We start from the raw sequence: 11,459 nt of genomic DNA, 5'->3' as shown, positions 1-11,459 counted from the left end.
CGTCTTCGTCGGCAGGCGGGGACCGGACCAGCTCGGGGGCGCCGACGAGTGCTTCCGGCGAGCAGGTATCGAACCCTGGCCCAGACTATCGAACATCTTTTGCCGATAGCGCATCATCCTACTCCAAACGCGGACTGAAGGTGGATTGCGGCGATGGTGTGAGCCCGAGCCTCTCCTCGAAGGCGTCGACGCCTGTGAACATGCTGAACGTGAGCGACTTCGCGTGCGGCTCACCTGGCTCAGCAAGCAAGAAGGTCAAAGGCGGCTTGCTTCACGTAAGTTACGTTGCGGCCCCGAACATCCTAGGCAGATTCGCCTAAGTTCGCCCTCCACGTGGGTGTCGGTATCGAACCGGACTCGCCCTCGGCGCTCTCCCACGCGCCGCTCGCCTCCCTGCCTTCAACAACACTACACGGTGCTTTCGCGCGATAATGTATTTGGCAGCCTACAATAGGAGTTCCGTAGTTGCGGTTTGTGTGCGGGCCTGCCGTGGCAGAAAAGATGGTGGATTCCCAGTGGGAACTAACAGGACTGAACAGGCAGCACGCAGGCGACGTTTCTGTTCGTTCGCACCTCCGCGTTTTTGCGCACCTCCATCATATATGCGCTCTTTGCAACCCTATGCATCCCAATTTGTGCTCCCCACTTCTGTTTGCAAATGCTTACCATTACACTACACCCATTCCTTGTCCGCAGGACCTGAAGCACTTCTTCACACACCAGCACCAACACGACAGCGGCCGCCCAGGCAGCACCACAGACAGCAGCACCCCACGCGCATCCCGCGACGGCGGCGCCGCCGCCGGCCACCGCTCCCACGCGCTCACGGCACATCTGTCACACGGCGGCGGGGCATCTTCCATGACGGATGCCGCTGCCGCCACCCCGCCCGACACTCCCGTGCTCGCTGCCTCTGCCTCCGCTACAGCAGCCGGCTCCCCGGCGGCCTCCGAGGGCGGCGGAGCCGACGGTGCCCGCGCCGCCGCCGCCGCCGCTGCGCGCCGCCACGGCTTCCATTTCCGCATCCGGCTTGGTCGCAAACACGATGCCACTGTGTCGTGCGACGGCAGCGTTCGCGGCCGCGGCGGCGGCAGTGTCAGTCAACAGGTCGGGCTACCCACCTCGCCAGTGCGCATGCCAGCGGCGGCCGCAGCCGCACCGCTGTCGCCCACTCCCTCCATGAGCGCTGGCCGGCCCATGTCGCCTACTGCCAACGCCAGCGGCGAGGGCGGGTGGCACGGTGGTGGCCTCTTTGCCACGCTCTCGCACGGCTGGGGCGGCGGTGGCGCCAGCGGCAAGAGCCTGGCTGCTCGGGCCTTCCGCCGCTTCTCACACGCCGTGCACTCGGTCGCGGGCGGCTCCCCACCCTCCACCACCGTTGCCGTCACGCCCAGCGGTGTGCTGTCTGGCGGCGCGGGTAGCCTGCTCAGCACCGGCAGCCTCAGCGGCGCCGGCACGGGCGGTGTCGCCGGCGCTGGTGGCCACTACTGCCACCACAACCACCACCACCACCACCACACGGCGTCGCACCGCCAACTCCGGACCATGAGTCAGTGCAGCAGCAACGGTGGTGACGACTACTGCGGCGGACCGGACAGCTACGGCAGCGGGGGCGCCTCCGGCACTGGCACCAGCGCCGCCGCGCACCTCTTCGCCAGCATCAGCAGCGGTTCTATTCCGCAGATTGCGGTCATGCCCCGCCACCACCACCACAACCACCACCATCAGCACCACCATCACCACCACCTTGCGGCGACGGCGGTGGTGAGCGGCACGCCTGGCAGCCTCCGTGGCGGCGGCGGCTCGGGTGTGCTTCACAGCGTCGCCGAGCACGGCGGCATTGGCTGCGAGCAGCAGCAGCAGCAGCAGGCGGCTGATGCCATGGTGGCAGCAGCCAACACCGGCTTCGGCAGCCTACCGCCGCGGCCGGGCCAGGGCGGCGACGCCACCAGCGCTACCTACACCTACACCTCCGACTCCATCGCACTGCCTGTGCAGCAGTGCCTGGGCGCCGCCGCCTCTCCCTTCGCGGTCAGCAGCGTCAACAACCCGGCGGCGGCGGCGGCCGCCGCCGTGGCGGCGGCCGCGTCCGCGGCCACCCCGCGCCGCGGCGCTTTCCGTGTCGCAAGCCGCCCGATTGCGATCGCCAGCACGACTAGCTGGAGTGGCACGCCGCCGACGCAGCCGCAGCCGCCGGGCTCGGCTCCCAACGGCAGCACCGCGGCAGCCGCCGGCCACCACGTAGGCCGCGGGCAGGGTGGCTTCGGCGCCGCAAGCAGCAACAACTTCGAGAGCACCCAGTCTCTGTCCGCCCTTGGTGGCTCGCCGCCGTTTCCGAGCCGCCAGGACCACTACCTCCGTGAGAGCGCCGGCGCCGGCAGCAGCGGCCACCTGGGCGCTGTCGTCCACAGCGGCGGCCACCCGCACCCGCACCACCACCAGCAGCACCACCACCAGCACTCCTCGCTCCTGCACCACCAGGCCACCAGCCTCTCCGCCGCACAGCTCTGTGGCCTGGCCGGCGACAGCAGCTCCTCCCTCCTGGCTGCGGCGGCGGCATCGCCCTCCTCGCCGGTGCCGTCGGGCGCCCTGGCACCGCCGCGGCCGCTGGCGCCGCCGCGGCCCCTGGCGTCACTGCCACATCTGCCGCAGCAGCAGCCGGCGGCGACAACCCCCAGCTCCCTGCCGCAGCCCCAGCGCTTGTCTGGCCTGACGTCGCTGGCGACCATGTCCGTGAGTGCCATCTCGGCCTCAAGCTCGCTCTTCCGGAGCGCCGGCATCGGCGGCGGTGCTGCTGCCACGGGTTCGCCCTCCGCGGCCGCCGCCGCTGATGCCGGGTCCGTGCAGCACACCGGCGGAGCCGGCGCAGCCACTGCTGCCGCCGCCGCCGCCGCGGCGGCGTTCGCGCTCGTTGCCAATCAGGAGCCCCAGAGCGAGTCCCGTAACGGCTCGGAGTCCCTCAGTCGATCCGCCTCCCCCGCCGGCGCGGCCACTCAGGCCGAGGCCAAGGCCGAAGCAGCGGGGGCGGCCGCTGCCGCCCTTGCCGCGACCGTCGCCCTTGCTAAGCCCGCCGCCGCCACCACCCAAGCCGCGCCTCTGCCTACACCGCCTACGCCGCCACACCACCAGGCCCACCACCAGCACCACTCAGCGCAGCCAGTGGTGGACGTGGCGGCGGCGCTCCAGGCGCACAGCCGCGCCAGCAGCAGCGCCAGTGACGCCCACCACCACCACCACCACCACCAGCACCAGCACCCGGCCGAGCCGCCCAGCCTCATCCTGGCGGTCAACGCCGCCGCGCCGCCCGCCATGCGCCGCCGCGCCTGGGCCCTGTCGGACTACGAGGTGTTGCAGCGGGTGTACAAGGGGTCCTCGTCAGCCGTGTACCGGGCCGTGTGCCGCCGCTCCGGGCTGCCTGTGGCGCTCAAGGTGCGTGTCTTGGGGTCCGCGCCTGCGCCCAGTTATGTGTGTGAGATAATGTGCATACCACGGTTATTAAAAGCCTTGCGCAACTTGCGCACCCCACGGCCTCGCAACCATTCAAGCCACGCCCAGCGGCCCAATCCAGGCTTCATGACGCCAGGCTTGCAGAGCTTTACTCGCCCCCCTGACCTCGCTTCTGACCGCCCTTCCTTAACTACCGGTAATCATGAATGTAACCTCCCCCCCTTTCTGCAGGTTTACTTCATGGCTCGTGTGCCCGCCAACACGCTGCACATGCTGCGCCGCGAGATTGAGCTGCACATCGGCCTGGCGCACAAGAACATCATGTGAGTTCATGCATGGCCTGGAACTGTGTGAAAGGATTGGTGTATTGCTACTTGCTGCCTGAGCCGTACTCACATTCTCGCTGTTGGTGTTTATTTACGCTTGGCCGCATGCAGTATGCTGTACGGAGCTTTCACTGATGGAGTAAGCATGCGTTCCAACGTTGGGTCCACGCGTATGGGCGCGTGCATTGCAACCTGCATAGCTCCTGTGCCTTGCTCCATACAGCTTTCCAGCCGGGTTTGGAGGGCAGTAGGTTCGGATCTTGTTGTGTGGCACAGCCGTCTGCCTTACCCTCCCGACTCCTGCCCCGCTCCTCACCACGCAGCATCCCTCCCTCACGCCCGCGCAGAAGCACCTGGTGCTGGTCCAGGAGTGGGCGGCACGTGGTGACCTGTATGGCATCCACCGCCTCATGAACTGCCGCCTGACCGAGACGCAGGTGCGAGAATCAAGGCCGTATACATCACTATTGGCAAGGCAGCCTCTAACGCAAGACCTTTGCGCCCCCCACAGACCACGGAGCTGGTGCTCGCCCCCTTCCTGGATGCGCTGGCGTCGCTGCACCGGCGCGGCATCGTGCACCGCGACATCAAGCCCGAGAACATCCTGTACACGCAGGGTTGGACGCTCAAGATTGCGGACTTTGGGGTGAGTGCGAATTGGCGCTAGGAGATGTCATGCGACACGTGTGTTCATATGACCGTGACCTAAACGCTTTGCTTGTGCGCAGGTGTCAATCTGCCTGAATGATGAGCGGGCGGTGACGCGGACCGGCACCGTCGACTACATGGTGAGCAGCGCGGGGGCTCGGGGTGGTTCGCCTGTGGGATGCCTGTCCACGCGAGGTTGCGCATGCAAGCAGCTCCGCAGCGAGCCCCGCGACGATACTGCTACGACGAAAATTACAATATGCGGAGGTGTCCGTTTGCTTAGCACATAATAACACGACAGGAGCTAGAAGCCTCGGAGATAAAAGTCGCCAGCCAACGTTCGCATCTTTTCCTCCAAATGCTCTAGCTCTGTATCCCGGCGCATCACCTGTATTCATAAACTTCAAACGTACCATATTTACCTGGCTAGCTTGCCAAGGCCCGATTGCAACATCCGCCTGGTCCACCACCGTCCACGCGCTAATTGGCATGTGAAGAAATACTATCCGGCTGCATGTCTTAAATCATCGCCCCGGTGCTGCGCCCGGTGTTGTGCAAGGTCGCTGAGCCTTGCCCCCGCCCCCTCTTGGCCCCCGTCGTGTGCCCGACAGGCCCCCGAGGTCGAGCGCTGCCCGCTCAAGCGCACGGCCGAGGAGAACAAAAACAACCCGAACCTCGCCTACACCGCATCTGTTGACATCTGGTCGGTCGGTGTGCTGGCGTACGAGATGCTGGTCGGCTTCCCGCCCTTCGTGTCGGAGGCAAATGAGCAATCCGAGAATGCGAAAGCGTCCTTCACCAGGCCAAGCATGGCAGCCTTTATGGCTGCGGAGGCCAACACCCGCGCGCTCTCCTTCCCCTCGTCGCTTTCGGAGCCGGCACGTGACTTCATCCGGGCCGCTCTAAGCGAAAACCCCAACGACCGGCCCACGGCTGAGCAGCTGCTGAAACACCCGTGGCTGGTGCCGGCGGTGGAGCAGCAGCAGGTGGGTGGAAGGGCACGCGTGCGGCTTGCTGTGATACCGTAGCTGAAACATAAGACGCGTGGCGTGCGTCAGTTTACGTTTCTGGCGACAGGGCAACGCTTCATGTGCAGCAGATGGGCGGTTGTACGCGGTACGCAGCTGAAGTAGGTCCCACTCGCTGCCGCCTGTCCTCGTGTTCCGCACCTTAAGCAGACCTTCCTTCCTGTGCTGGTCTCTATGTCATACCTACTTGCAGAAACTCGCTGCCACGGCCGCCGCTGCAGCCGCCGCAGCCGCTGCGGCAGCAGCAACAGCTGCGGCCAGCTAAGTCGCAAGGGGCTTGCCGCTGGGGCATAGGAACGGTGAAGCATTAAAGCACAGAGCCCGCGGCTGTGCCGGCCGCACCTTACGTGTACGCACCACGCCGTGTGTGATGCACAGACGGCGCAAGAGTCATTGAAGTTAGCATGATGGTGGTGGCTGCCTGTTGCTTTCGCCCGGACGTGCGGGTGGGGCGCGGCACCGGACGCGGGGGGGCTTGAGGCCCCCGGTTAACCCCGAAACCAGGAGAAGATGAAAGGCCGCGGACATGCAAAAGAGTGGACATCAGGTAAAGCACAACTCGGCAGGCAGGCATTTATTCCGTTGTCAGCGGGAAGCGCATCCTGCGCCCGCCTCGGTTCTGATTCTGAAACACAACACCAACCATACCAGTCATGAGTCTGGGGGAGGTATTCGTTTCTTGTTTGATACTCAAAGAGATCCTAAACGCAAAATCAGCCGGTAGGATGAGTCTGGGGGAGGAGAGCCGCGGGTGGCATTACTCAATACTGTACATGGAGGTCGGTGGGCATTTCATATCCGGTTCGTTCCCTCCGTTGTAGAAAGGCCCAGCGTGAGCTATGTGCAGGAAGGGCGTTTAAATAACGTTTCAGTGGCTGTTCAACATGCGCACATGGTCACTGGTTGGGTTTGCGTGTGGGCTCACGATGCTTGTGCTCATTATTCATACACGTGTGTTCCGTTCCCTTCGATCATTTGCATATGCTTTGGGTTTGCCATCCAGTGAAATCGTTTCGGCTCTTTGTGTGGGTTTCGTCTGTCATGTGCGATTGTGCTTAGTGGGCTCTCGCACAGTCGCATGCTTCTGCTGCTGCTCTTTCGCTGCTTCACGATGATCCAGGGCCTGCGCGATGTTCCGAGATGGATCTGGCTTCAAGCCATGGCCACTCCATGGGTCGTGTGCGGCTGCTCTTGGCGTGCATCCAACGCGCACTTTTGATGCGCCCCTGAAGCATGCCTGCCAAGTGTGTGACGGCCTTACGTAATGGCGATGAAGGAAATTACGGAAGGCGCCGCCTGAGGCAACACGTCCACGCATGACGCGTTAAGTGGAGGTAGGTTAGCGAGCACACTGAACAGGGCGGTGCTTCTTATGCGTTACGCTGTGCTTTTCACGATATTTGTGATCGCACCAAGGTTGCTTGTTACGTAGGGCACCCGCCGCCGGCCGGAGTGTTGCGTGTGCAGCGCCACGCAGGTCAGCACGGGCGTGTTGGGTGGTGGCGGTGAGGAGGGCATGACAAGTAGGCACGTTTACGGACGCGTGTGTTGCTCACGGGCGTATTGTTACAACGGATAACAGTCCTGGGGCAGCGCACCGCATTGGGCGTCAAGTACGCATATGCAGTTGCGGGCTTGCAAGTTCTGGCTTGGATTTATTGTTCGTAAGTGGCCAGGGCCCACGTCAATCACATGGTGACTTCATAGCTGTAGCCATGCCGGTTGTGCTGTGCGATATCGATGAAGGGGGTGTTACTTTATAAGTTCATGAATGCGGATGTTACAGAGGGGACAGTCCCAGCACCCGAAGACGCCGAGCCAGTTTATGGTCTGGCACACTACGCTAATGCAAGCATGGGCCTTGCATGGGCCATGGGACTGCGGTGGGATCGCAAGCTCGGCTTGGAATGCCGGTGACGGGGCTTACTCATGGCGCGCCTTAGTTATTACGGTTTGGCGGCCCGTGCACATTACTGATTGGGGTGGTGTGTCATGGGCGGTGCATATCAACTACCCGGGGGGAAGGGACTTGCTGACCGCGGTGTGGTGCGTAGCATGCGCGCACACAGGAGGGCTGCTGCCTGTAGTCGGGTGGCCGCGAGCCTATTTGCACATGTGATGCGGTTTCGCGCGAGTGTTATCGAGGTTAGCATGGGGGTGGCAGTAGCTGACTGTTGCTTTGGCCCGAACGGTCGCAATGGTACAGTTTGTTATCGGCAGGAGATCACGAATAGGTTTGGAATTGTGCAATCCCGAGCCCTAATAACGTTACTGCAGTTAGTCACATTCTTGAGAGGTGAGCCCACCAGTTCAATAAGTGGGTTTCATCTGCTGAGACACATGCATCGACCCAGCAGTTCGGCCAGTGTCATCCACCCTTGATCGTGCATACTTTGGCAACAGAACAGGGGCCACACGGGTCCTGCTGGTAGCTGGCTTCTCTTGGTTGTTCATCCGTTGCTTTTGGCGCTGGCGTGCATTTCGAAATTATTTTTGTGGTGTTCATTCAGGTGGGGAATGGCCGTGTGGGACCTGTATCAGACGTGGGACATACGGTATTCGCAAATTGGGGGCTCCTCCTGAGGCATGGGTTGGATTCCTCGGGCCGCATGGTTACGTGCAGGAGCCCCTAGCGTTTGGTGCTCGCGTCAGGCGAGTTGCACGTTCTTTGACGCATTTTTAGGCACTGGCTGTGGCACTACCACTTCTCCGCCTTCCGCCGAAAGCGCTGGGCTGCGTTCATCCAGCGCGACCGCGCGCTCCACCGCGTCGCCAAGCAGCTCACGGGCGGCAGGCCCAAGGAGGAGGTGGTGGTGGGGTGGGGTTCGTGGGCCTTCCAGGGAGGGAAGGGCGGCTCCCCCATCTCCGTCAGGGGCGGGCGCGCGCCGACGGGGCGGCTCATCAAGCTGCTCCGTGAGCGCTACGCCAAGCATGTGTTCATCATCGATGAATACAAGACCTCCCAGGTGGGTGGGTTGAGTGGGATTGCAATTGCCGGTGGGTGGGTGGGCCGCTGGGTTTATGCCTGGCTTTAGCGGAAGCCCTTGTGTGGCCCCCCTCCCTCCCACCCTCCCGACCATGCAGACCTGCTACAACTGCGGGTGTCAGGAGATGGCCATCAAGCGGCTTGGGGGGCTGAAGGAGGGGCAGCGGCCCTGGTCGGTCAAAGTCTGCAACGACTGCTTGACGACCTGGGTGAGGACCGTGCATGTGCGGGGACGGCTGGGCACTGGGGACGGATTAATTGACAGGTTGACGGTTGGGACAGCTCATGTGCGCTCTCTTCTTCCTCCCCGTTCCCCATCCCCAGAACCGCGACGTCTCCGCCGCCAACGTGATCCGTGTGCTCCTCCTGCTGAAGCTGATGGGCTTCGAGCGGCCGACCAAGCTGCAGCGGCCGCCATGGCCGCCGGCGGCGGTGGGGCCGGGCTGAGAGCCTGAACGGCGCTAGCAGGGCGTGGGGCTGAGGGTGCACGTGTTGATTGGCGGCGAGTGACGTGACTAGTTTGTTAGCTGCGGGTTAGCACGGACTGTGCACCCCACCCAACCGGCCACGTCCGGATTTGCGGGGATGCCAAAGGCCCCCAACATAGAGGCGTGTGCTTAGTAGGCGCCCGCGTCAAGGTGGCTGGGTTGATAACGACCCGGGATCAGCCCTTTTCCTGCCTCCCTAAGGCAGCCACCTCCTTGTTAGGTGTCGGTGTGTGTGGCTGAGACAGCTACATACCCCTATTGCAGGACCGGTCAACAAGAGACATTAACTGAGACCAGAGTCCCTGGTGTATTACGTAGGCTGTCATGATAGGTACCCCGCACAGGGGTTTGCTGCTCTGTTTGCCGCGGGCCTGGCCGGCTGCGTGACGGCGCGTGCGCTGTTGGCATGTGTACATACGGTATGCATCTGTGTCTGCAGGCGAGTGCGCGGAGGGGAGCGATCACCGCACGGGGAATGTTTGCTCGTGTATGTTGCATTTATGCATGGGGGCGCCCTTGATTGTACCCTGTCGCAGCAACGTGTGGTTGGGGGAACTAATGGGGTGGTGCTTTGGGACCGGGTCCTTAGGTGTCGATTGTGGCTGTGAACGTGTAGCTTCGTTGTCGACTGTGGCTGTGAACGTGTAGCTTCACTTTCCATGGTCATGTGTGTGTCACAGGATGGGAAGTGTGCTTTCCCACTGCCTGCAACGAGACTAACCGAGCCGCAAAGGCCCCTCGTCCCCTGATGCTGGTTATGTCCTTGCAATGTGAGACAGAATAAACACTTGCATGGTAGTTGGGCATGACGGCAGACGTGCAGGAAGTAGGCTCCGGCCTACCCGGGCGCCCGGTTTCAGCGTCATTGCTGCTAATGACTGTGTGCCCGTGTGCAGGCAAGATTTGTGCAGATTGCTGATTGGTTGTGCTCTGAGGGCTTGTACATGTAACACAAGGCAATAACACCCTGTATCTCCCCCGTCATGCCTGGTTGCGTTCCAAGTGGGTTCATTCAGATTGGGGTGACTGACTGACTGTTGTCGCGACGCATCGCAGCCTCATTCGTTATGGGGAAAGAGGTGGGAGGCGTCCAGCGCAGGATGCCAGAGCACGGTTCCACAGGGTGCCGCCGCTTGCGCGGCCTCAGGAACGAAGGGTGACAGTACCGTACTGTAGTGGATTGACTCCCTGGCGGACCGTCCCGGCACGGCTGAAGGCGCGGCTGAACGTCTGGATGGGGCAACCGGATGGCTGGGGCGGGGCGGCCCAAGCCGGGTACCGGTGTGGCCCTTGCCCGCCCCTTACATTGAGTGCACCCGCCCGCCACGGTTGCACAGTGCGTTGTACGTTCTAGCGCGTACTAGTACGAACCACGTGCTCGTATGCTGTCCTTGAGTGGTAGTACATGAATGCGGATGTTACAGAGGGGACAGTCCCAGCACCCGAAGACGCCGAGCACATGGGATGTGGGAAAATACGCTGTGTCAGGAACAGGCTGGGACATCCATGGCCATCCCGTGTGCTGAGTTGGACATGAGCACACGCTTCCACATTGGTCCTAGACACTTGTCGCGCTTGAAGGCATCGTCATTAAACATACCGTTTTCCCTGCGTATTACAAAGCGCGAGAACGACTTGGAACTGACTTGACATCCAGTGCGCAACACAACATCCCGACATATGTGGGTTTGGCAGCGTACGGTGCAACACTGCAACCCTGCCGCCCGCCCCTTGGCCTGTTCCAGCGGTCGGCTGCAAGGACAACACATCCTGAACTTAGCCCTGCACCCAGCTACCGGTGCCGATGAATACCCGAATGATGTCATTGCTGGCATTTGCCGTGGTCGACACGCGTTTTACGAGGCGGGGGCGAGCCCCCTGCTCAGTGCTCACCCCTCCCATCCATGCCTCCTCGCATGCCAGCTGATGTAAATCTGGCTCCGAGTCATGTCTCGTAGGACGCTTGGGGAGGGGGTGGCAGGGAGGAGGGGGGTTGAGGATGTCCCAGGCGGAGGATGTCCCAGGACCGAGCGAGCCGCGCGCAGGCGGGGTCACCGAGCTGGCACTTCGCGACAGTTCCTGAAAGTTCGCTGCACCTCGCTATTTTGCATGACTTCGTGCACCGACAACATCAATGAATACAGCTTCCCGCGTACTTCGCGAAAACTTTCATCTTAACCGATCGGCAAGAGCACCTGCAAATTTTCTTGCAGATGCGCTCCCTGACAAGCCAATTCATGTCGCTAGTACATTGTGCTGTAGGTAATTGCTCTGCGCATCCTCGCACCTGCCACGGAAGCGCAGTTACACGCTTCGTCCATACGCTGCACTCGCTCTCGCGCCCTGGGAAAGAGGTCGCATATAGATCAAGCTGTTTGATTGTTGTTTTCGGATTGATGCACCGCGTCACTCTCCCCTGTGCACGGCTGTTCGCCGCGCTCGTAAATACTGTACAGAATATCAGTACCTGATGCATTAATGCGTATAAATGCAAGAGGTGCCATCTGTATGGCCGCAGTGAAGTGATCATCGAAAC

General features: G+C 62.1%; 2 protein-coding genes across 2 annotated transcripts in view; both read left to right on the top strand.

Moving 5' to 3' along the window:
- Nucleotides 1-8,143, top strand: part of CHLRE_04g228300v5 (uncharacterized protein) — an 8,426-nt gene extending 283 nt beyond the window's left edge. The window contains exons 1-9 of the mRNA XM_043062053.1: nt 1-275; nt 697-3,429; nt 3,679-3,770; nt 3,885-3,912; nt 4,121-4,210; nt 4,285-4,419; nt 4,502-4,561; nt 5,033-5,407; nt 5,643-8,143. The exon at nt 1-275 is cut by the window's left edge and continues 283 nt beyond it. Coding sequence (XP_042925405.1) covers nt 201-275; nt 697-3,429; nt 3,679-3,770; nt 3,885-3,912; nt 4,121-4,210; nt 4,285-4,419; nt 4,502-4,561; nt 5,033-5,407; nt 5,643-5,714 — 3,660 coding nt within the window. The 5' untranslated portion in view covers nt 1-200 and the 3' untranslated portion in view covers nt 5,715-8,143. The remainder of the gene's footprint in view (nt 276-696; nt 3,430-3,678; nt 3,771-3,884; nt 3,913-4,120; nt 4,211-4,284; nt 4,420-4,501; nt 4,562-5,032; nt 5,408-5,642) is intronic.
- Nucleotides 8,144-8,197: 54 nt separating this feature from the next.
- On the top strand, nt 8,198-9,885 carry CHLRE_04g228250v5 (uncharacterized protein). Its single transcript, XM_043062052.1, has 3 exons — nt 8,198-8,419; nt 8,534-8,644; nt 8,760-9,885. Exons 1-3 carry the CDS (start codon nt 8,396-8,398, stop codon nt 8,880-8,882), a joined length of 258 nt encoding a protein of 85 aa, XP_042925404.1. The 5' UTR covers nt 8,198-8,395; the 3' UTR covers nt 8,883-9,885.
- The last annotated feature ends 1,574 nt before the right edge of the window (nt 9,886-11,459 follow it).

The sequence above is a fragment of the Chlamydomonas reinhardtii genome, chromosome 4, assembly GCF_000002595.2.
Source record: "Chlamydomonas reinhardtii strain CC-503 cw92 mt+ chromosome 4, whole genome shotgun sequence".
Lineage (NCBI taxonomy): Eukaryota > Viridiplantae > Chlorophyta > Chlorophyceae > Chlamydomonadales > Chlamydomonadaceae > Chlamydomonas > Chlamydomonas reinhardtii.
The sequence above is the reverse complement of the archived record's forward strand: the minus strand, read 5'-3'. Positions and strand labels throughout refer to the sequence as shown.